The following is a 26,234-nucleotide window of genomic DNA, read 5'->3' on the forward strand; positions in this document are numbered from 1 at the left end:
ACAAATTACATTTTATTATTAGTCTTTTATTTATCCAGGTAAAAATCTCATTGAGATTAGAAATCTTATTTTGAAGAAAGATCTGTCATCATGGCAACAGAAGTCAAAAATAAACCATATAAGTACATAGCATTTATATTTGTTTTATATTTATATGTTATTTTTTATTTTTTTACATAATTGATTTACAATCAGGTTGCACTGACTCTGTGTAATATCCTGAACTTAACCCATTCCAGCCTCCTCTTTCCTCTTTCTGATTCTAAATCTTTCCAAGGAATTCTATTTTCTGTCCGATTATATTGAAAGCGACACTTGAATTTAGACGCCATGATAGCATTTTCACACTAGAATTCTCTATTTTATTTAAAAGTAGAAAGAGTATGACGAACAAAACGTGTGTATGATGAGCACACTCATTTGTCACCAAAAGAAATACCAGAAAATACCAGAATACCGTCAACACTGCATCCATCTGTCCTCCAAACGTCTTTGGCTGACAGCAAAGGTGTGGAAAGAAGACCAGAAGCAATGAGTGATTCATATCCTTTACTGTACATGTGATGCAAAACCCTGCCTGAAACATCCTGCAGCAAAAGTTCATTCAAACAGACCTCAGATCAGCTGAGCAGCTGTTACAGAGTCCTGCAGGATTCAAACTCCCTGTTTGCTTCTTCAATCTGATGTGATCAAAGGAAGTTAAATAATACATGCAAAGATACACGTGTAACAGCTCAGACTGTTACACTGTCACTTTATATGTCAGCTGTCAGAATCTTTAAAAAAAGGTACAATTATACTCAAACACAAAACAAATACCATTTACAGTTGTAGCCCCACCCACTTCAACCCCACCCTGCAAATCTCTAACAGGCTAGATAAATAGAAGCAAAATGTTCATGTTCTTACAGAAGCGTATAGATATAAATCAAATATACAGTTACATGCGTTCACCGTGACTGCTAGTTATCCAGTGTGTTCCGTCTGGCAAGAAGCTTTAAACACCTGTGCTCAGGTAAACGTGGCATCCAGCTGTGACACATCTGTCCAACGGAAAACTCGTGCTTTAACTGAATGGTTTAAAGAGGAACCAAATCACAAACTGAAATTCAAATCCAAAATATATGTTTTGTGACTGACAGTCTGAAACTGCAGGTTTGATATTTCCTTTTTAATGATTCATTACTTCCCATGTAACCATGTGAAAACCCGGGTGAGTGGTCTGAATTGAAGAGAATGATTTGATGCATAAATGCAAATATATTTTTTATCTAAATAAAATATGGGACAGCGATTAGACAGACTGTTGAATTTATGAGATGGTAAGCTTGTGATCAGCATGTCCATCCATTCATCAGTTTTCATCAATTGTGGGAGCAGTGTTGGTTACAGCTGTGGTTCCTCTTTAAAAAAGAAAAGCCCTTCAGGAACAAATGTGCTCCTCTTCATAATCTAGGATTTTGTATGGTGGCTGAGACAGAACACAAAGCAGAGACCTTTAGGCAGCTGTAAACACCACAGTTTACTGCTTAATGAGACTTTACTGCATCTCTTCACGTTTCTTCTTAAAGTGCTTTAAAATGAGATTCTTTTAACTCAGTTCTGAAAAGAATTGAGTCAAAAGAATCAAAAGATAGCTAAATCACATACCAGATATATGCATTGCTTCAACATATTAATATTATTTACAAATTTGATATATAATGACGTTCATCCAGCCTGGTGTGCTGCAGACATAATTAGCTTCTTTTAAAATAAAAGATTTGATCCTAAAATCAGCAGGGCGTCTGTGTGGGTGATTTAACCGCTGAGAATCAAAGCTGTGAGATATTAGCTTTAGTTATCTTCCAGACATGATGCTGTGATGCAGGTTTGCTGTTTGCAAAGTGAAAACGTCTCGATAAAGTAGAGACTGGACTGGTTTTATGTGAAGCGGTTCACTGTGGACTGAGCTCTCTGCTGAGAAACAACTGGAGGCGGATTCAACTGTAGATGATGTCATTCAGATGCAGTTAAGCATCCTTCTTTCACTTTCAGAAGCACAGTGAGAGAATACTGCATCATTCACCTTACGCTAATGGATGCAGCTTACGAACCAAGCTTGCTAGTGTCAGCTGATACATGAGCTATCCACCCTCTCATCTATTCAAAAAACCAACGTCGTGTCCATTCTTCATATGCAGTACAAGAAAACTGCTTGCCTGCAGTGAGACAAGGAACGAATGCAGAAAACAATGAAGTAAGAGGCATCCCGGCTTGGACATCTTGGCAAGGCTCTCCATGATTTTTCGGAGATCGTGGCCTTGCTATCAGATGCTGATAAACAACATCTGAAGCAGCCAGTTCATCGCGAGCCTCCTGACCAGCCTCACTCAGTGATTAAGCAAACAAATGAATTGCTCTGTGTGAGCATATGTGCGGTCAGTTAAGAGGAATTTCCTGCACTGGCTCGTGATAAATTCAGGACTTGTTGACTAATGAGCTGTGGTGTCGTGAGTGGACATTGGACACATCAAACAAAATGTTTGAGAAACCGCTCGGTAGCCAATGTAGTGTTCTTACAAACTCCTCTAACATCTCCAAAACCTCACAGCGATTAACTACTGTGGAACCAGCAAACAGTATAATGTTTCCTGCTAGGTAGCATACACTGTTGGCTGGCTTGCTTGTGTTTTCTCAGACTTTCTGTTGGTTCTGTCTTGGCCACCATAACTTTAAGTGTAAATGTAAATTGGATCTTTCTTGTCTCATCTCATTTTCTTTCCAGATCTGCATCTTTTCATTTCATTTTGGAAGCCCCTGTACAAAAAGAGGTAGAACGTGTGGTTTTAGATCGGATGAAAGGGGTTTATTTTCCACGAAGGTCAAATTTGGTATATTTGGGAGCTTAAACACTGAACATGTTTCTTAGCGAGTCGAGCAGTAAAATTGTTAGTAATAACTTGTCTAAAACCAAACTACAGTATGTACAGTGCAAATAAGATCGCATCGTCACTGCTGATAAAGTGTAAACAACACAACGTTTTACGAGAAGATAACAAACACGAGTTACTTACCTGAACGCTACACACTGGAGGAACTCTATTTACTCATACAGCTGCGTAATCACGGCAGCGGGTGTCGGCGGTAAATAGTAAAAAGGATTAAAAAACTTTTACAGCAACATGAAAGTCTGAAGCGTCTGAGCGCGCATGCTAAAAAAAGGGATGCAGAAGAAGAAGAAAAAGCCGAGAAATGAAGCTGCGCTCTCTCTCCTTGTCCATGAATAAAGAGCATCCGTTCATGCAGGTGAGCGCCAAGTCATTGTGTACGTTTAATAAAATACAATCAGTCTCTGTCCTGAGCATCACAGGAAAAGTCCGCTTTCTGCGTCAGGAGAAGAAGAAGCCCAAACATAATACTCAAGTCTCAGTTTGTCCCAGAGCAGGACTTAAAGGAAAAGATCAGCATGGATTTCAGTTTCATGTTTTTGTGTTAAGTATGGAGGAAATTCCACCTACACCTGCCAACAGACAGAAAGCATGAACATTAAACCTGGGATAGGATAGAAATAATTGATTATTGCCTCTTTGTGGAAATTGAACGAATTCCTTTTTCTTTTCAATTAGATTGTTAAATGTTTAGCTGCAGTAAAGGTCGGCCTGCGGTGCCACTCAGTTAGGGAATCCATACATTATCTGAATGTTGGACTTGAACTTGATTTTGTTAAACCCAAGCTGTGGTGCAAATCTAAATCACAGCAGGCACAATCACAATCTAGGCCCACAAACAGTCAGCTCTTTGCCAGATCTCACCCAAATGTTACCACAGAAACGCTAAAGAAAAGAAACAGTCAAAATTTGATCCTAATTCCTCAGGTACCGGATACATTCATCAAGCCCACATGATAGCAGTCCAAGTCTGTTTACGAGATCTGGGCTGTTAAGTCTGAAGGTGGTGGAAAGTGGACTTAAAGCTAGCTGCTTCTTTATTGCCAGTATTATGCTATGTTAAGCTAACTGTAGGACATGTGAGTCATAGTCAAATTTAGCAAAAGTGTTTGGTGCAAAATGTTGTAATGTCCCTTTAATGTGGGAGTCTGCAAAGACCAAAATAAATGTTTGCAGCAAAAATGAAGCACTTTTTTCCTCCCTGAAGAAAACCTGTCGTTTATTTCTCCGGCGATTAACCTCTTTGATGTTAGATGCAGATTTTGTAGGTGAATCTGGGTTATTAAAAACTCTGTATTAATAAACTGCTCAGTCAATAATTGCATTTAGTTGCAGTAATCCAGAAACTTTCTGGGTGTTAGTTTTTACTTTTCTAATGTGTGCTCCATTAAAGTTTACTTTGAACGCCACAGTGGCCTATTTCTGAAGTTTCCCCAAATCTCTACAACTGAGATAGTAAGTGCAGAGTTAGCAGAGTTAAAAATACTCCTCAATTCATCCTGTCAGAAATGAGCTATTCATCCGTCCCCCACACCCCCACCCAAAAAACACTTTCTTCAAATCTGCTAACTTCTGTAAGCCTGACACTAGGTAAGCATATACTGCCTGTAGCAGATGAAAACATAAAGATTTTGAACATTAAAAAATAATACATTTAAAAAGAAATACAAAAAACAGCAGAAAACAGTTTTGAGTTCTGAGTTTTTTGCATATATGGATAACTTTTACATACGTTCACCTTTTTATTTGAAATGTTAGCCATGTTTAATATTAACAGCTCAAACTGTAACATATTACAGAAAATAACAAAAAATAAGAACTTAAAAAATAATAGCTCCCTTTTGATACCGGTTGTAAGTAAGAAGGTGTGATAACAGACGCCATCGTCCAGTGTCACTGATCGAGTGCTTCATTTTGGTTGTAAACACACACGTCACTGGTTCATTTCTGTGGTAAGACAAATAAATTGTAGCTCTTACGAGTTATTTTATTATTCGAATTTTTTCCAAATATGTTGAGTCTTTGCAAAAATATATTGAGTCTTGCTGATGTGCTGAATAATTCAGAGCTACTTGATGAAGTGCTGTAGTGGGTGAGCTAAATGCTAACACACCCTCAGGTCCAAATGTGCACGGCCTTGATAACTGCTCCCCAGCATGCTGGTTATTTGTCACTGACTTAGCTTAACACGTCCACTGTCTCAGTGAAAATGAGCAAACAAGCTCGACAGTGCTGCTGAGATTGAAGTGCTTAACAGACAATTCACATTTATTACATTTCTTGTGTTTTTAGTCAACCCTCACATAAACGAGTGCTGATGGGGGAAATTATTTTTACTTCTCCTAAATAATCGAAGGCCTTTATACTTTTATACTAAAAAACAGAAGATAAAACACCTGCCCATCTTCAGAAATGTCCAGCGACCCCTCCATGAATCCGTATCTGTTAGCATGTAAGCCAACGAGATCCCAGACGTGTGGTGATGCGGGTTAAATGTGAGCTGCAGATTTTGGGTTTACTGTAATTTGGTCCAAATAAGTTCATTTAGCTGCTGAAAGCTGAACGTTTTTTACTTCTGTGTGAAACTGAAGCAGAGTCGAGAATTTTTTTAATTTTGCCATGTGATCACTGGCAGTGGGTGGTCTTACTGGTAGGCTCCGCCCCAGATGTGAAGCCATTGCTGAGGTTGTTGGGACTCGGGGGTGAGCCCAGTGTGGGTGTGGCCCCAACTCTGGGGGTTGGCTCTATGACAGAGCAGCTTTTCTGCGGCGGCCGGGGTTGGACCAGCATGCTTTTAGGGATTACAGATACTTGTCGCAGCCCATCAGCGCGCAGTGGCGGTCTGGTGGGGATGGGCCCTGCGGGTGTGACATCAGAGCTGGGTAGTTTGGGGCTGTGTGGAGGAGAGGGGCTGAGGGCGTTTGGGTCAGCAGACTTCGATTCAACTTCCTGTGGCAACTGCTGGTCAGGAGGTGGAGCCTCTTTGTCTTTTTGGGTGGAGCATGCAGACTCAGGAGGCGGGTCCTGCTGCATGCTGCTCTGCCTGGAAGCCCCTGAACCTGGAATGTCACAGCTGTCTGTGCGACGCCGCGAACCTTCATGCATCCGACTTGTGGCCACGACAGCTTTCATGGCCGCCTGTCAGCACACAGAACAGTGAGTGAGCATTCAGGATCTTTTAAAAGTCTTTAAAGCAGATTTGTCAACTATGTTGAGTTGATATTTGCTTTCAGCTTCCTCTTCCCTGTTAAATATGTTTCTCTATTACCCTGTCCTGTAATTTCAATAAATTCAAAATGCCATGTAGAAAAAATATGATTTTGTTACCAACTGCCCGCTCGAATGTAAATCCTGTGATTGTTGAATTTACATTTTTATGCTGCACCCAGGCTCACCAGAGCCAGCTTTACTAAGATCTTTACTGACCTCATTCATGAAGTTTGAATCATCTGAAAGCCAACTCTTGGTGGGTGGAATCTGGAGCCCCGGTGAAGTTTCACCTGCAGTTTAACTAGTCTATGTGTGTGTATATAAAAGTTTAGGCCACATAGTATACAGGTGCAGATGCTCTGAGCAGATTTCATTTTGGGCTTTATGTACAAGAGTCATTCCCTAGTTTATCTCCCAAAATGTCAACTCAAATCTTAAAATGACAGAAAAGTCTTCTATGACCTTTGATGCCCACAAAACCAATCACTGTGAAATGAAACTATGACAAAGGACCAGCCTTAAGTTTGCGTCGAGCGTTGAACTCCTGTAGTTTCCTCTGGGTAGTATCCATATGAGAGAACCGGGCAGCTTTGCCCAGCACCCAGGGGTGCTGCAGGGCCTCCCGGACACTGAGGCGCTTGTGAGGGTCGAGGACAATCAGCTTACTGACCTGCGGACAAATCAGACAGGACAAACCGAGGCCTTCAAACAAGTCCAAGTCCAATCTATGAATAAATGTTAAGATTCAAGATGTAGAATCAGGCTCATGTGAATTATCAAGTCATTCACTTCATTCTGAATTCAAATCACACCAAGAAATGGATCTTTAGTCATCCAGAGGTAAAGGCCAAGACAATTTAGTGTGTCAAGTCATTCCATAAATCTCAATATCATTTCAAACAAGTCTCCACTCAAGTCAAGTCTAGTTTTAGTTTAGCATAAGCCTTAGTCGTGTTAGTCGACACCAACCAAAGATCCAACATGTACCAAGCCGTCCAAAAACAGCATCACAAATATACATCCAAGTCCAAAGTGATTCCAGACAAGTTAATATAAAGTGTGAAGTCCCAGTGATGTCACCAATCCCAGTCAATGCCCAGTATAAAGTCTTTCAGGTCAGTTTAAGTTTCTACTACGCTGTCCTGGGCAGCGAGAGTTTAAAACATGTCTGAGAGCTTTAAAATAAAGTGTGAGGTCCTGCACTTCTTCACATTTAACATAAATAATAATGTCAAATCATTGGTGTAACTCACCAGATCCTTAGCATTGAGGGAGACCTCGTCCCACCACGGAGAAACAAACTCATAGTCACAGTTGAGGATGCGACTATACATGTACTGATCCCCTCTTGGGTCGAAGAAGGGCTCAAACCCACAGAGTCTGGGGAAACAAACCAAAGGAAAGAGTCTAGGAAAGGACGCTTATTTTGCCACATCCCTTCTAGATGAGAAACCACAGCAGTGTGTCGGTCTCAGATCCATTTGAAGGCAGCATTAAAAGCTTAATTGCTGTCTGAGGAAAGCAGATAAACAGGATGCAGACTTTCACATTATGTCATTGTGTTAAATGGCTGTCATGAATCAGATGGGCCATAAAACTTATATACTGATGAGAGTGAGTCAGCGATGAATATTTTAGTATATATGTGTGAGTGTACGCTTGGACTGGCAGCAAGGTGTTAATGGACTCACAGGATGTAGAGGATCACGCCCACCGACCACATGTCCACCTCAGGGCCGTAGGCATTTCCCCGCAGGATCTCTGGAGCTGCAAGCAGAGGAGTCTGTTAGACAGCAGATGGCTGACAGAAGCTCTAACAGAGAGTTTTTGAAATCCCACAGAGAACACGCCACAGGGAACGCCTTACTGCCCACTCGCATATATCACTGCAACGCAGGTGAATAAACACATCTACTACTGATACTACACCTACTACAGCAACATCTACAGACACCATCCAGAGCGTCAGCTGCCATATCGTCACCACTTTAACTTTCCCCACACCTCAAAGTGCTGCTCATTGGCTGTTACTACACCACCAAGTCCTGCTGCTGTGCCATGTCGTATCACTGAGATTAAAGGTCCCACACTATGCTGGAGTGTTTGAGTCTTCCTCAAACACGATGTGCTGCTGTGGGAGAGACACCATCCAGTCATTCTGTGTTTGGTCCTAAAAATCTGGTGTTTAAACAGAAATCCTCTCTGGATGGTGTTACATGTCCAGTACTACCGTGAGCAACACTGCAGTCGTTTTTGAGGATGTACTAATTAACTGACAACATTGTCAAAAATAGAAGCATCCTGCTCAGAGCAATGCTGAAAAATAATTTTAACGTTGTAACTTCTCATTATCTGGTTGTCCTTCAGCCTTCAGCCGATTAGAAGGATCACAGTGAAAATTGAGAATTTTCACATGACACTCGTAGCACTTCTCCATCACTCTTCTCTCATTCACTCGTTTATGCTTCTTTGCAGTAGTTTGTGTTGTCCTGTTTGTTGTTTCTGTGAGCTGAGTCTTATTTTTGCCATCGACTGTTTGCTCTGAGCCCGGGCTGGTCGCAGCAGATGGCAGCCCCACCCTGAGCCTTTTTCTGCTGGAAGTTTCTTCCTATTAAAAGGCAAATTTTTCTCTCTCTGATTGCCAAGTGCTGTTTATATCGGATCGTTTGACTATTTTGTGCTGTAGGCTTTCAACCTACAGTACAAAGGACTTTGAGATGACTAATGTTGTGTGATTGGAGGCCATATAGATAAGAATACAGTGAGCTTAAGTGAATGTGGTATTCATAGCTACGCTACACCAATTTTTGTACTCACCGCAATACCCCGGAGTACCGCAGACTGTCTTCATGGTCACCTGGTCATCTACGATTTTTGAAAGACCAAAGTCAGCTGTAAAAGAAGAGAATATTTTCTTTCATTCAGACTGAAGCGAGATAAAAACCTTGTAATGCATTTGTTTTGTTCAGTTTCCTGTTTCTATATTAAGAGAAATGAGGGGGTGAAGCAGTGGAGGTGGAGGAAAATGTGTTTTTCTGCAGGCAAGTCTCTGAACTAAAGGAAGGTGTTGGTGGAGAAGAGTTTCACTCGAAAGGAACGGAGGCTTCCATCTGTATCTGTTAGCCGAGGGCTCGCTGGCCATCTGGACGCAGGAGCTCCTCCAAAAATGAACCAAATTCTGAGCCAACAATATGTTTCTGTGAGTTTTTACCTCTCGGACTAAACAAGCTCGAAATATGATGCAGTCACAAGTTTAATGCCTCAAATGCAGCCAAAGACACTGAAGGTTGAGCTGTATGCAAAACCTCAATTTAAGACTGATGCTAAATCTGTATGCAAATGTTTGGGCTCTCACAGCAAACTCCAGTGTTCATGCATATTTTCAGGGCCACAAGACGACCACGGTTTGTGGTTATTTTAAGAATGCTGAGTTTTATTTTACATACAGTATAAGCACAATAGGAGCTGACATAATTGAGATGATAGGAGCAGATTTGAAAACAGTCTTTAGGGCAGTTACTGACATGTTATTTGCAAATGCAGACGGTGTTTAAAATTGAAGTAAACAAAGCAATAATTTCCTGTTGTTATGAGCCAGGAAACGAGTTTTGTTTTACTTTCATGTGTTTTAGATCATCGATGTCTCATCACAGTCATACTCGGCATTTCCAAACTGCACTGTTTCACCACTGATGATAACAGACAGCGTGGTCGATAATAACAGAAAAATATTTTCCACAACTTGTGTTGGAACATGATAAACTTGTCATTTCATTCTGTTGTATTCAGATGTGGAGGGTATGTAGAGAGTTTGTTACCTATCTTCAGCGGAGCATCCAGAGACAGGTCGGCGTACAGCAGGTTCTCTGGTTTAAGGTCACGATGCACAACACCGTTCTCATGTAAATACTAAAGCACAGAGAAGAAAAGCATGAAAAATGTGGGAAGCCTCATCAAGCGGAAACTTCCTGGACTGAAAAATGAAGCCAGAGCTTAAGTGCATTTACTCTAATGGCCACTTGAAGCTTGAGGCTGGTCCAAAAGCGAGTCAGTCCCCATGGACTCCCAATTTAAAATCCCCAACTTTGCAGCAAAAATAAACACGTTTCTAGCATTAGAACTGGAATAGAGCCCAATATCAAAACTTTATCAAGGCGTAGTTTGCATCACAGGGCCATGGCCTCATCTCTTGACTATTCTTGTGGTGATGGTGCCTTTTACAGCATTTTAGTGCAATTATCTGGTAAATAACAAAACGGTGTACTGTTGATTATTCTAAAGGACCAGGTTTTTTTTGTATGTTATTTACAAATAAAGACAAGCAATCTAGCTGAAAGGGTGTTTTTCTTGTTTCCACAGACGCGCTCTTGTTTTTCTTTCCACAGTGACACACAGTGCTTGTTCATAGGGCGATCTTTGATTGTTGGGATTACCTCTGTATCATTATAGGGTCTTTACCCTGCAATATAAAGCATCTCAGGGTAAATGTTGTTGTGATTTGGCACTATATAAATGAAATTAAATAGATTATAACAGCTAGATGTGCTTTGTTGCTTGGTTTGGAGACAGTGGCACTTTAAAAAGACAGGAAACTGAGCTGGAGGTGGCTACGGTGAAGATTTTCCAAAGAGCTGGATGGACAGCATTAGGAATGAGTACATCAGAGGAACAGCTCAGGTTGAGCAGCAAAGATGTGCGTAGGAGAGATGGTTTATATATTGGACAAAGGATGTTGAAGATTGAGCTGCCAAACAGGAGGAAAAGAGCCACAGAGAAGGTTCACGTTACGGCTTGATGTTGAATCACAAAATCAGTTGCTGACATTGTGAGGAAGTCAAAGAGCCTCCTTCATGCTGGTGAAGGTGTGGGGTTGTAATTCAGAACAGGCAGACGGGCTCTGTGTCGTTTTCCACTTTTGCTTTTAAATATGGATTTCTTTTTATATTTTGTTTCTAACTTCAAACACAACCTTGTAGGGTCTTTACTCAGATGCTGAGAATCTGCTGTTAAAGCTGTTGCTGTGTTCAGGGGCTGCGGGATGTTTCTGTGCTACAGATTAATGCCACTCACATCACATACAACAAATACAACAGTACTGTAATCCTGCCCCCCCCCCCCCCCACACACACACACACACATACACATAAAGGGGCGTATGTTTCTCTTGTAGATGTAGGTCAGCTGTGGTCAGTGTGTGCGAGTGTGTGCGTGCGTTAATCCTCTCTGGTTTTAATCTGTTCAGCAGCAGGATGGAAGCAGCTGTTACATAAGAGACCTGCAGCCACTGCACGCTGCTGCCATGTGCAACAACACTGATACCAGCAACACCTGCAACTAAATCAACCACGGCTACAGCAACTCCTGCAACTAAACAGGGTAATTTATGCAATTAATAATGTCACTTGCTATATATATAAATTACTGTAACTATGCCAACCACTGCAACTCATGCCGTACCTCCTACTAGACATGTCAATTACTGGCACTAAAACAAACCTGGTAACTACAGCAACGTATGTGACTTTAAATTAGCCAGCTATGTAACCAAGCAACCCAAAACACTTGCAGCTAAATCTAATCTATTGCTACAGCAGTAAGCCAGGTACCAAAAATCGCAAATCCTGCCAAAGCAGCAACACCTGCAAGTAAACATGGTTAATATCAAAATGAATTAAAACCTTGCAAATATAGCAACAACTTCTGCAGCTAAACCAACAAACAAACAACCTCCTCCCACAGCTAAACATGGTCGTTACCACAACTCATTCAACCTTTGCAACTACAGCAATACCTCCAACTGAGCCATGCTCAGAAACTATATATATATATTAGGGGTGCAACGATATTCGTATCGATATTGAACCGTTCGATACAGTGCTTTCGGTTCGGTACGCATATGTATCGAACAATACAACATTTGTAATTTATTTTATCAATTTTCCTTCTGACGATGCTGTCTGTGTTGAGCGCTCAGTGAATCTGTGTTCGACTACTCCGCCTAGGCTGCACTGTCGAGCGCAGATCCACTGAGCGCTTAACACAGACAGCATAGTCAGAAGGAAGAGCGCAGGGCAAGCTAGCGAGACAGAAGTTAAGCTCTACTTGCAACAGGCAAATTGACCCTCATTCAGATCTGGCGTTTGGAATTATTTTGGTTTTCATGTGACGTATGACCCTGAAGGTAAGCGAGTCATGGACTAAAGTAAAACAGTATGTTGGATGTGCCATGCAATGCTCAATTACATTGGTGTGAACTAGTGTGTTAGCGCAGTTAGCTCGTTAACGTGTTGGCCGTCTAGCCCCATGCACGGAGCGATCGGCGGTAGCTCGTTAACGGAGATTTGCTGTGTTGTGGCGTTAAGGTCATTTCAACGAGATTAACCTGAAAGCACTAGTGGGAACACAACGAATATGACTGCACATTTACACCGACATCATCCTAGTGCAAAGACAAAAACAACAAGCATGCTACTAACTTTAGCCGAGTCATTTAGACAGCTGTTAGCACATGATTCTCCTTATGCTGCTGAGAATATAGCCCAGAAGAAGCGGATAGTATAGCTTTTATTTTGGAAAGAGCCATTTCTCTGTAATAAACTCTCTTTTCCAAAGATGAGTGATTCCTCAATCAGATACAGGGCTTGCAATATCGCTAGCCCGACGTCCCGGAGCTAGCGATTTTTTCAGTCGGGCTACCAAAATCTTTCTCTTCCCTGCCCGTCGGGCTATTGTAGGAAAAATATATGTCAATGCTTTTGCATTCTTTCAGAAATGTAGCTGGGTAATTATGTCATTGGCATCGGTGAGCCACTGTCAATATGTGACATATTGAAATCGTGTTTGAATTTGCGCTTGTTTTTTGCTTTCACTTTGCAATCGTGCGAACTGTGTATAGAGAGCGACAGCACTGATCTGTGAGTGATGATAATTTGTGCACCAATTCCTCTGACATCGTCTTATTAATCGTTAGCTTACTATGCAAACATGACAAGTGAAATCTCCCGCAGCAAGCTTAAACATGTGAGAGGTTGATCGCGCAGAGAATCGCTGAGCTTATGTGAGTGTGTGTGTAAAAGCATTTCAGTTCTGCTGAGCCAAATAAGACAGGTCAGGGTGAAGAAGTGACAGCCAAAGAAAAGCTTACCACAAAACGGAAAAGTTATGACAAATCAGACTATAAGGCAAAAAGAAAGTGCAGCTTTATGGTTTCATGGACAAAATAATTTCTGTGGCTGCAATATGACGAGCTAAATAACCGGGGCTGCACATAAGTGGTCCGCAGGTGCGCATTCGCTGTCAAAATAAAAAAACACGCACAAGGGTTAGGGTTAAATTTAAAAACTGTACTTTTGAGTTAAAATATATATTTATAATTTTAATAAATGACAAATTAAAAAGGCATGAACATTTTTTGTATCGAAAAAATATCGAACCGTGACACCAAAGTATCGAACCGAACCGTGAATTTTGTGTATCGTTGCACCCCTAATATATATATATATATATATATATATATATATATATATATATATATATATATATATATCTCTAGTGGGCTACTGGAACAAGAAGGCAAGGGACGAAAAAAGGAGGAGATAGAAGCCACTGACATAAAGACAAGAAAGCTCCTTACCATGCATGGAGGGTTTCACCCCAAGTCCAGCACCCTGAGGCTGTACGCTAAGCGGAAGGAAGGGGGCCGGGGACTGGTGGGTGTCAGCACCACAGTCCAGGATGAGACAACGAACATCCAAGAATACATTGGGAAGATGGCCCCAACTGACCGAGTGCTCAGTGAATACCTCAGGCAGCAGAAACCCAAGAAAGAGGAGGGAGACGAGGAACCATCATGGAAGGACAGGCCCCTGCACGGTATGTACCACCGGCAGATAGAGGAGGTGGCTGATATCCAGAAATCCTACCAGTGGCTGGACAAAGCTGGACTGAAAGACAGCACAGAGGCACTAATCATGGCAGCACAAGAACAAGCTCTGAGCACAAGATCCATAGAGGCTGGGGTCTATCACACCAGGCAAGACCCCAGGTGCAGGCTGTGTAAAGATGCCCCAGAGACAATCCAGCACATAACAGCAGGGTGCAAGATGCTAGCAGGCAAGGCATACATGGAACGCCATAACCAAGTGGCCGGCATAGTGTACAGGAACATCTGTGCTGAGTATAACCTGGAAGTCCCGAGGTCACAATGGGAGATGCCCCCAAGGGTGGTGGAGAATGACCGAGCTAAGATCCTGTGGGACTTCCAGATACAGACGGACAAAATGGTGGTGGCTAACCAACCGGACATAGTGGTGGTAGACAAACAGAAGAAGACGGCCGTAGTGATCGATGTAGCGGTTCCGAATGACAGCAATATCAGGAAGAAGGAACACGAGAAGCTGGAGAAATACCAAGGGCTCAGAGAAGAGCTCGAGAGGATGTGGAGGGTGAAGGTAACGGTGGTCCCCGTGGTAATCGGAGCACTAGGTGCGGTGACTCCCAAGCTAGGCGAGTGGCTCCAGCAGATCCCGGGAACAACATCGGAGATCTCTGTCCAGAAGAGCGCAGTCCTGGGAACAGCTAAGATACTGCGCAGGACCCTCAAGCTCCCAGGCCTCTGGTAGAGGACCCGAGCTTGAAGGATAAACCGCCCGTAGGGGCGTGCTGGGTGTTTAAAATTATCTCAACAGTATGTTTATACATCAACAGTATAAACACATCAACACCTGTGTTGGGTCCCCTGAGTTTGCCTTGACAGGCAGACACGCCTCTCAGCCTGAGTGTGTTTTGCATTATGCTTACAGAAAGAACCGCAGCTGCAACAAAAAGCTTCAGACGATCATCAAAAGATTGGGATGTCTCATGCTGGCGATAATGACATGTTATTATGATTCACTCGCTTCTTTAATCAGCTCATTCTGTGTGTCTGTGTTCAGTACAGTGTTGTATAAGCATGTCAGTGAATGCTTCTTGGTTTTGTATTAAGCATAGCACGCTGACCTTTAAATATGATTTCTTTGCCACTTCAACGTTTGATCAAATCTGTTGAGAAACAGGAAGATTGTGATTCATCAGTTGGAGGAGGGCTCACGCCTACACGAGGAAAAAAATCCTCTTCTGAATGGCAAGATAGCAGACTCCTGTTAGAGCCGTATAATGTTTCTGTGCTAATGAAATGTCACATCTAGTTCTTTCAGATAAATATCAGCTTAATACGTTTCTAGTCAGCCTGTGACCAAAAAAACGGTAAATTAGCTCCATCAGATGAGGATAAAAGCCCAACACCTTTGACAGTGTTGATTTAATTTTACATACATTGCCTCTACGGATTTGACGACCTGCTCTCCATGAAACCTTTCAGATCTATAAACAGACTGTTTAAAGCTGAGGTTTGGTGTGAGGCTGCACAGACTGAGCAGAGCTGGTGGGGGCGAGCAGTAATCTAATGAGCAGAGGGGTGGATGGAGGTAAATGATCCACAGACAGCAGAGACGCTGCAGCTGATTGATCAGAAGCAGAAAACCCAGACAGAGCTCAGGTTCCCAGACCTTCTTCCATTTTAAGCCTTAAAATAACAGCAATTACTGCATGTCAAAAGAAGCTAAACGTGGAAACTACTGCAACTGAATTAACGACTACATCAAAAGAAGCACCTGCAACCAAACATGGCAATTGATGCGACACTGTAACTAAACATAGCAACCACATCAAACAAACAAACTAGTGGAATGACAGAAGCTGGAAATAAATATGGCAACTACTGCAAAATAATGCAGCCAAACAACTACGCGTCAACGGAGGAAACTGCAACTAAACATAGCAACTGCTGCAACCACACCAAGCAGTTACGAAGTATAAAGTATAGCAACACCAGCCAAATAGATCAAATTGAGCCTCAATGCCAGCTGTCAGCAGCTACTCTAAATAAACCTGCGACTACTGAAAATGTGATTAAGCATCACTACTGTGCAACTAAACCAATTACTGTAGTATCAGCAGCACCTGCAGCACGGAAGCTACTGCAACCAAACAACAACCATGAAACCAGCTACTGCAGTGGCAGCAAGACCTACAGCTACACAAGGAATCCACTCCAACTAAGCCAACCAATTTAAGCAACACATGTAACCAAACACAGGTCAAAAAATAAGCCTCTCCTGCAAGTACATCAACTACTGTAACAAAGGCAGCACCAGGGATTAAACATGGGAAGTACAGCAACTAAACCAAACAGCAGCTAAAGCTTTGGTTTTAAATTAATAACAGCAGCATTTGGGCCTGTAAGGGTTATTTATAGGCAAAGAGTCTGTTTTTGTAATTCCTCTCAGGATTTCTGTAGTTCCTCTCATTGCTCGTAGCCTGTAGAGGCCTTTGTTTCCACAATAATTCAATTTTTTATTACAATTTAATAAAACGTTGTCAAAGTCAAACCAGACACTGAATACAGCATCTTACCGCCACAGCCTCCAGAATCTGCTTGATGACATGAGCGGCATCTCTCTCACTGTAGTAACCACGTTCCACAATCCTGGAAACAAAAATACAGTCAAAGATAAAATGACATGAAAATCAAGAGCAGCATCTCTTTATCTGTTCTCTGATTGGTTACACTTTACTAATGTACGTGTTTGTCTGGTTCGGTTTTCCAACAGAGATGTTGGAACAAGCTGTTAGTTCTTTCATTCTCTTTGACTTTTGCATCTCAGTTTGGAAGTCTCAGGACAAAATGAGCAAACCGCTGTAGCTGTAGCTGTTGTAGCCTGTAAAAATGGCAACTTATGCAGTCAAAACAACCACATCACATTACACCAACAACGCCACCGAAACACAGCAACACCTGCTTCAACTAAACATGTTAATTTATGTAAATGACCAATCGCTGACACGGAAACTTCAGTAACACCTCCAGTAAACATGACAAGTTCTTTAATAACAGCATGAGTAACTTAACACAGGGGCCTCTGTGCCCAAACATAGAACTTCAGTTACAGAAACGTCTGTAACCGGACACAGCAACTCCTAAAACCCCCAAAGTACAGCAACATCTAACCATGGCAACCACTGCAACTACAGGAAAACTGCCAAGTTAAGTGATTGGTTCATTAGCAGGAATTGTGCTCTTAACTATAGCAACCAAACATCACAACTTTTGCAGCAAAACCAGCCTCTGCCACTACAGCCACACTGCCAACCCTGAACAAAACCATATACCAAAAATAGACGATTGCAACTTTCGCTACTCCACCAATCACAACAGCTGCTGCAGCAAATCTAAACACACCAACTCAACATCTGTAACTAAACATAACAACAAAATGGATCGAGCCAAACTCCACTATTCACCATCTCGATCAACACCTGCAACTGACCAACCAACACAACTGATGCAGCATGTGCAACCACTGATGATACAGCAATGCATATACCTACACACACCACTGAAACTAATGTAACAAATGCAGCACAGCAACTACTGCCATTACAACTGCACAACAGCTACTGTAACTGAACTGCAGACTACAGCCCAACTTGTAATCAAAGATTTCTCAAACTAAGCCAACCAGTGATACTTTCAATTAAACACAAAAACTACAGCAATGTCAGTAGGACAGCTAAAGCAGCTAATGTGAGTGTGTACGTACCGGTCAAAGAGCTCTCCTCCAGTCACCAACTCCAGCACCAGAGCAATGTCTGTGTCTGTCTCAAAGATCTCCTTCAGCTGGATCTGAGCCACAGGAAAGCACAAGAAGCCAGAAATATATTAAAAATGCATGAGCGAGTACTGAGAGTCATATATGTAAATAACAATGTCCATATAAAAATAGAACTTCTGTGGGACTGTTGTTATTTGCTCAAATTACTGGTAATTGAATAATTCACTGTAAGAGTGCAAAAATGTCCAGTTTTGTCAAAGCCATTGGTGTTCCTCAGTGACACATGAAGATGTCGTATAGAATAGCATCCTGGGTTTGGTTGTGTCATTCCCAACTCTAATGTGAACGATATAAGCACAATCTTTTCCTAAACCCTTTCAGGATTTTAAGTGTCTGAACCTACTAATTATCTATCAGCGTAAAACCTAAACCTAACCTAACTAAGCACTTTATAGAACCTAATCTTAACCAAGTTGTTCCTATTCATCCATCCCTACATCCAATAATTCATTTCAGGGTGGATTAGATGTTAATTAATACAACTTAATCCCAGCCTAGGCCTGTAAACCTTTTCAAGGATCCTTCAGAGCCTAAACCCAGCCTTTAAAGCCTAAGTAGCTTTTAGTGCCAAAGCCTAACCACCAGGTAAACAACAGGCACTAACTGAAACTGCACTAATAGTGAAGGCAAAACCAACTGATTCTGCCTCTGGTACATAAACACTCAATATCACTTAAAACATGCTTGAGAAGAGCAAACACTTTGAAGTATTTTTGAACTTTCCAAGCAGGAACATAGTAACGAGATTTTTTTCATGTTTCCAGTCATCATTGTCCCAGATTCAACAAATAAAGAAACAAACATGAAACAGACAATAGACAGTTCAATACTTAAAGTACAATAAAAAAAAGCACACACATCACGTACTTTGATGTGGTGCAGTTTATCGACCTGCTTTTAAAATAGTACTAAGAAAAGAAAAACAGAACTGATGCGTCAGTCTTGTCTTAAATAAAATATTAGAATACATGCTATAGCTTGCATACTTGGTAGATGAACTCTGGGCCATGCTCAGACTGAAATAAAGTTGAATCTAAATTCTTACAAGCTCATAAACAAGTGTTTTAGCTCACATTAAAGGGTCGTGTTTAAAATCAGTGATACAAAGAAAAGAGAGATTTATGGGGAAAATTTTAGAGTCGACTGAAAATAAGAGAGATTATTCAGTCACACCAGACCAGGTGAACATGAACAATAAAAATGAACTGATTTATTCTGCATATTATAAATTAAGTCATTAATTCATGTCCTGGCAGAACCCGAAGTGTCTGTTTTGGTGTTTTCTTCCATATTTTCATATTTTGCACTTATTTCAACTATTTGTGACTCACATGAATGGACCAAGAATAATTCCTCAAAGTTGTCCGCTGGACATTCTGGACTTTGTTTACACTAATTCGATTAGATGTGTGGTCATCTAATCGAATCACTTCATCACTAAATCACTTTAAGCATATTTGCACTGCACAAGACACAAATGTGGACACTGGACATTTTATATATATATATATATATATATATATATATATATATATAAAATTATTTTTTTTTCTTCATACATTCTTATATATTTCTATACTGTGTATTTGTGTATTGTGTATTTTGTTGTACAGTTATTTTATTTTCAACTTTAATTTTTATATTTTATCTTATTCCTTCCCAGTTAAATTTACCCTTTTTAATTTTCATATTTATTTCTTATTCATAGCCTTTTCTTTTTTTCTTTAGGTCACGAGCAGTTGTGTAAGCATTTCACTGCATATCGTACCGTGTATGACTGTATGTGACAAATAAAATTTGAATTTGAATTTGATTTGAAACTTCACAACTCTACAACGCTTTTATCCAACGACATTAAAAGCTGGAGGAAAGTTTTGATTAAGTAATACATATAAATATTCTAAGAGTGACCTGACTTGAACTAGACCGCTCACAGTCTGGGAGCTTATTGGCTGTCATCTGATAGATCATTTGGGGTCTAGTGGATCTCTGGGCTAAGACTTCCATTTCCACCCATCAAATAATTCTTTACAAATGCAGGTCCACGTTTAAGTTTCTGATGGTTTTGAAAATGCATTTCAGAAAAACGTTTACCTGTTTGCAGCCAAATGGAACCAAGGCTGGGTCCAAGAACAACCCAATTCCCACAGACTCCCTTAAACAAGCATCGTTACAGCTCGGCACAAAACCTAGTTTAGGCACTCAACCCTCTTTTCCATTCAGTTTAGTTTCATTTAGATAGTGCCAAACCACTCAAAGTGCTCTATAATGTAGGGTAAAGACCCTACAGTTATAGAGAGAAAACCCCAATAACATATATCGCATATACTTACAATGTTTGGGTGAGAAAGACGCAGCAGAACGCCGATTTCAGTGCGAACAATTTTCTTGTCAATCTGCAACAGAAGAAACATTATCAGAATGGACGGATTTACCCTTATAAGTCAAAATATAACAAATGTCTTCTGCTGAAACAGTGTTACCCTACAGATTTTTGAAGGTTTCCTGTATATCACAAAGATATTAGCAGCAGATCCGTCCGGGACGTTGGATTGGTAGCCACCAAGAATCAGAAGAACCCCATCAAACACAGTTTGGCAAACCAACACTTTGGCTCCTAGACTTTGACTTGCACTGTTCTAACTGGACAGTCTACGTTATTTTCTTCATCATTTCTTGCTAATAATGTTTCGTCTCATCTGTGCACATGTTATATATTGTTGGACTGCTAAAGTCTCCATCATGCTGGTTCACTGACCGTTTTCTTGAGGACTTTGACAGCGTAGGGCTTCTGGGTCTGTTTCTCCTCACAGCGATACACAATAGAAGTCGCTCCTCTGGAAGGAAACACAAAACAGTTAAACCTGAACACTGCAAAGACCTGTGTGTACAACATGGAAACCAGTCTGAGCTACTGAAAAGGAGGAACTGAGATTCTTTAATTGGAGCCAAACAGGCACTTGAACTAAGTACTAAAATTTAGTTTCATTTTCAGGAAACACTGATAATTATTCTACTGTATGAATGACACAACATTTAGACTTTTTACTGGTTCCTGCTGGTACTTAAATGTTGGTGCAGTGAAAAAAACCCAAGAAACTAGTGTTTGTTCCACTGAAGGGCATTCAGACATGTTCCACTAGACCGAGGTAGGCAACTCCAGGCCTCGAGGGCCGGTGTCCTGCAGGTTTTAGATCTCACCCTGGGTCAACACACCTGAATCACATGATGAGCTCATTAACAGGCCTCTGGAGAAGTTCAAGACATGCTGAGGAAGTAATTTAGCCATTTGAATCAGCTGTGTTGGATCAAGGACACATCTAAAACCTGCAGGACACCGGCCCTCGGGGCCTGGAGTTGGACACCCCTGCACTAGACTATACGACGGAGAATTAGGGCCACATTAAGAAAAAAAAAATGAATGTCCATTTTTATATTAAAGTCAAAATTTCAAGATTAATTTGAAATGCGGAGATTACAGTTGTCATGTAAAGCCAAACATCTGCCATGGCTCCTGTTCCCTCTACAAAATGCCTCGTGTGGATGAGTTAGTGAAACAAATTGATCGTTGTGTCTTGTTATACCGCATACATCCTCTTTATTGCACGAGGGTGTAACCATCAATATTCTCACAGCTGTCCACTGCCAGCCATTTCAACTCTTCCAGGTTTGTGTGGGGTTTTCTTTCTTTACAACCCCCACCACACTGTTCTTGTGCTAAAAGAGAAATAATTTCTCTTTTCAAAATAATTTCCTTAATTTTGAAGTACAATTTCACGACCTCATCTACACGAGGCTTTTTATAGAACTACAGCAGCTGTGGCAGCTCCACATTTTACACATCTCACACATTTCTCTCAAAATAGTATTTTTTAAACCAATTAACATAGAGGCCTCGAATCTGTAGGTACTTTTGGTCCTACAAGAGGAAGTCCTTGTGTTTGAAACATGCACAACGGGTTCATCCATCCAATAATGCCCCAGCAGATTCTGCAATAGAATCTGGTAGTATGAAACTCAACTTATCTGTTACTCAAATTAAAAAGGTTTAGATAAGGTTTAACAGCTGGTGGACGTATACAAAAAAAATCAAGTTGAGTTTTTATTTGAGATGTTTTATTCCCATCTTTTCTGTTATGAGTGTGCTTTTTTCTTTTCACACCTGCCTGTTAAAGTTAGATTTAGTTAGATTATAGCTGGAACAGAGTTGGGTTTCAGTTAGGATTAGAGTAAGATTACTTAAGGGTAAGTCCAATTAAGACATGGGATCACAACCACAACTCTGTGTGTATGTGTGTGTGTGGTTAGGGATCTGGTATTCTGCCGGGACAGATGGAGGAAACAGATCCATCTGAGAAGCAACCACAGACTCTCTCTCTCTCTCTCTCTCTCTCTCTCTCTTTCTCTCTCTCTCTCTCTCTCTCTCTCTCTCTCTCTCTCTCACACACAGTCCTGGCTGGTTTCCATGGCAACAGGACACCTGGTAATAGAACTGGTGGCGGCATGCTCACACGTTTGATTTCACTGCTGACATCATTTTCATCATTTTCTGCAGATCTGCTGTCAGTGTTGTGGGTGTTGGTGTTTGCTGAGATAACAACAAACACAGTGTGTAAATACACACAGTCCACCGCACGCTGTAAACATTCAAACAACGAACAAACTGCCCGAGCTCCAAACAGTCTGCAGGTCTCTTTCACGACTCATCTTTGTTGTCTTTTAGCTCAAATTCCATGTTTGCTCTGACTTTTTATGGTTTTTAAACATGAGCCACCCAGACTGGCAGACACTGAAGCGTCAGAGCATCTGGAGCAAAAGCACAGCAGTATAAATGTACAGGATTAAAACTGCTGCAGTCAAAGTAGAGACGTGTAAGCTAAATGTACTTTAAGCAACCGAAGTACTTATTGATCAATGCAAGACATTTGAATGTATTTATTTCTATGTTGTCATTTTTTATGTTTCAAAATATCCACATCAATACTGACTTGAAAACCTGGAAGATATTAATATGATTTATTAATAAAAATCTGTAAAGTGTTCAAATATATTAATAAAATGTTTGACAAACTGTATTGTAAATTGTTCAAAAAAACTTGTATCGGCAAATGGAAATAATTCCCCTATCATCAAAAAGTAAGTATGAAATTGGATAGATGCCAGTACAATATTCCAATTTACCACCTAGATAGAGCTAAAAGCTAAATAATCAAATCAAATACTAGTCTTAAAAATGCAAAACCTCTTTGATAAAAAATATACCTCATTTTGAAAATCATTACAAATATGTATAGATACATACACCAGATAGATAGATTATACGCGTGCACCAAGCACGTGATGCAGCTGTGTTTTACTGTTATCAATATTTTTAACAACAATCTGCTTAAAGTGGCGCAGTCTGAAATCTTATATTGGTTACACAACGTGAATGTGCAGACAGCAAGATGCTGCGCATAAAACACATTTTCACTCTGTGATTACACAAGAAGACAAAGATTGCTGACAACATTTTGACACCAAAGCTCAAGCTTCGTTTTCTTGCTTCGGTGTTTCCCGTTAAATTCCAACAGGAACCAGTATTTAACCGGTACCTCATTCAAATGAGTAACTCTGTAATCCACGGGATGGATTATAAAGTGTGGCCAAAGTTAATCCTGAAGGATCACATGGACCCCTCATGCAGGCAACTTTGGCCCAATGAAGTGTCCATATGAACTCATCGGTTTTCCCCTGCCCCCCCATAATGTGGTCCAGACCTGCCCAGCTCCGAGCTCAGGGTGTAGAATTCCTCCACAGTCCCGTCCCGCCTTGATCCGTCCACCCAGAACTCCACCGGCTCCGAACCAGGCCGGGACGTCGGCATGATGATAGCAGACCTCCCCCAAACCAGCACCAAGAAGACCGGGACCGAGTCAAAGATCACACCAGTTCCGGGACCGGTTCAGACCGGGCCAGATGTGACCCGATCAGAACCAGGAACAGAGTAATCCCGATCAGATCTCAGATTTAAATCCAGCTCGGTAAAACCCAGATTAGAGTCACGGAGGGGGGATGATTCATGATCCTGATGGGCTTTAATCCAGACCAGCAGGGGGAGGAGGAGGAGGGGGATCCGCCTGCTCCTTCAAACTCTCAATCAGGACCGTTTATCTGTGAGGAAAGGGCAAAAACTAAAAGAAGAAAACAAATACACCGAACCCCCGGTGATGAGCACGGCTCTTTAATCCAGACTGAAGCTGGAGCCGGGATCCAGACGCTCCAGATGTGTCGCAGCTTCCATCGGGCCCTAAAAACCTCTCAGACGTCGGATCAGCTCAGTCCATCACCATCCTCCCGGGTTTAGGCTTAGTACCTCCGTGTTTTCACTGGCAGAAACGGACCGTCCGTCTCTCCGGAGCGCAGCAGCCTCCCTCCGGAGATGCAGCCCACAGAGCCACCACAGCAACACCGAAGAGCGGGTACGTGTCGGGAAACAGACTGCGAACACCGGGGTGAGTAGGTGGAGGGTGTCAGCGTTCGATGCTCAGGGGTCTGATTCCCGGGTAGGGCTGCTCCAGATGTCTGATGGATCTGCGGAGGGAGAGAGATGCTGCTGTAATCTCACAGCCCCGCCCCACCGCCACCCCGCAGACCAATCACAGCCCCGCGGGGGAGCCGAGTCGCACTCCTATTGGACCACCATCCTCTCAGTCACCGAAGTTCTGTCAGCAGCCTAAATACAGAAATAACCTAAATACATAAATGTACATTAGCGTGACATGTGGAGACTTTGATTCTGCGCGAATCAAACCACTCTTTCACACGTGCCCAGCGCCGCAGAAGCACAGCGCTGACACACTGAGGTGCTTCCTTCTTTGCATCTCATCAGTTTCTGGTCAGGTTTTAACGAACAAACAGGAGACGCACTCCACAGCTTTATTTGCAGTTTGATATAGTGTTGTGCTAAGGATTATTATTGTTTCTAAGATAACCTCTATATTTCAAAGACATCATACTGTGGTAACCTTGCGGCAACAGCTTCCTAACTTAAACAAGCTGCAGGACTTTTATTTGAGCACTCCAGAGGGTGCAAAAATTAAAGAGACATTAAAAATATTATCAAACTGAATTCCGGGACTCCATAAAGATATTTGTGAACATGAAAGGATGAGTGCACAACACTAAATACATCATTATCTGAAAAGAGAAGCCAGTGAGAAATGCTTTAAACCTGCAGTCCGTCTAATATCCACCAGATGGCGCCTCTCCTGATTGTACAGAAGTCCACAGTAAACTAAAAAAATTGTTAAACTTTTGGACTGATGAAAGATAAGCATAATTCCCTAACATTTGTTATGTGGAGTTAGTGATTTACTTTTTGCTCTAGCCCACTCTGCTCTGATCTGCTGGTTGTTGTATTTTAGTTGCCATCAGCAAAGTTGCAGAGTGCCCTCCAGTGGAAAGAAGTGTGCATTGTCAACATCCATACCACGATTGTCTCTTCTTTACTTTTAAATTTTTTCTATGTGTCCTTATTACGTTGATACCTATACGTCATCAATTACATGAAAATATCGTCTTACCAATATTCCAGTAAAGTAAATAGAATATACAAAAGAAATACCAAACTATTTAAAATACATCAGGTGGTCTTAATTATTTTCAGCCTCGGTCGTTGTGTCCTTGGGCAAGAAGCTTCACCCGTTGACTGGTGGTGGTCAGAGGGCCCGGTGTCGCCAGTGTCCGGCAGCCAGGGCAGCTGTGGCTACAATGTAGCTGCCATCAGCAGTGTGTGAATGGCTGAATCTACACTTTGGGGTCCATAGGGACAAGCGCTATACAAATACAGACCGTTTACCCTCTGTGCGTGTGTGCGTGTGTGTGTTTCTATCATTGTCACATTTGATTAAACAAATAAAAACTACACTGTAAACAGTATAAAAGTTCGCATGAACCAGCAAGTTTTTAATACAAATCTCTGAATTACATTCAGTGACTCAGACAACAGTGTGAGAACAGTGACAACAGCTGGTTTTGTATCCTTGTTGTGTGTCTGCGTGTCTTTATACTCATCAGTGATCAATTTGTGTTATACTGGTTCTTTTTGAGTCCCTTTGTAGGTTTGTGAGATAGGGTAAGATATAGGTTACATTATTTATCCTAGAACTTGTTACAGCAGCCTATTAAACATAACGTATAACAAATAAGCTTAGATGAAGTATAAATGCTTAAAAATAAAATAAATTACAATCTAAAACACAAAAAAACTTTAGCGTCCATTTTTATATTTGTATAATTTTTAAAGTGTTGGGTTCATGGTGTATTTTGTGGTACAGTGCTGCGTAAACCCCGCGCCTCCTTCTGCGGATTGGTTTGCAATGATTGGTCGGTGAGCGGTAAC

At 41.4% G+C, this 26,234-nt stretch overlaps 1 protein-coding gene across 1 annotated transcript; it reads right to left on the reverse strand.

The window, feature by feature from the left end:
* Positions 1-532: 532 nt before the first annotated feature.
* On the reverse strand, positions 533-24,562 carry LOC309689627 (calcium/calmodulin-dependent protein kinase type IV-like). The gene is made up of 11 exons (XM_082506206.1): positions 23,611-24,562; positions 20,610-20,688; positions 20,185-20,247; positions 17,780-17,862; positions 16,593-16,665; positions 9,959-10,049; positions 8,958-9,032; positions 7,832-7,907; positions 7,394-7,520; positions 6,658-6,810; positions 533-6,068 (listed from the first exon to the last, which is right to left on the reverse strand). Exons 1-11 carry the CDS (start codon positions 23,715-23,717, stop codon positions 5,556-5,558), a joined length of 1,440 nt encoding a protein of 479 aa, XP_082362332.1. The 5' UTR covers positions 23,718-24,562; the 3' UTR covers positions 533-5,555.
* Between the last annotated feature and the right edge of the window lie 1,672 nt (positions 24,563-26,234).

The sequence above is a fragment of the Aulonocara stuartgranti genome (assembly GCF_965226115.1).
Source record: "Aulonocara stuartgranti genome assembly, chromosome: 15".
NCBI classification, from domain to species: Eukaryota; Metazoa; Chordata; class Actinopteri; order Cichliformes; family Cichlidae; genus Aulonocara; species Aulonocara stuartgranti.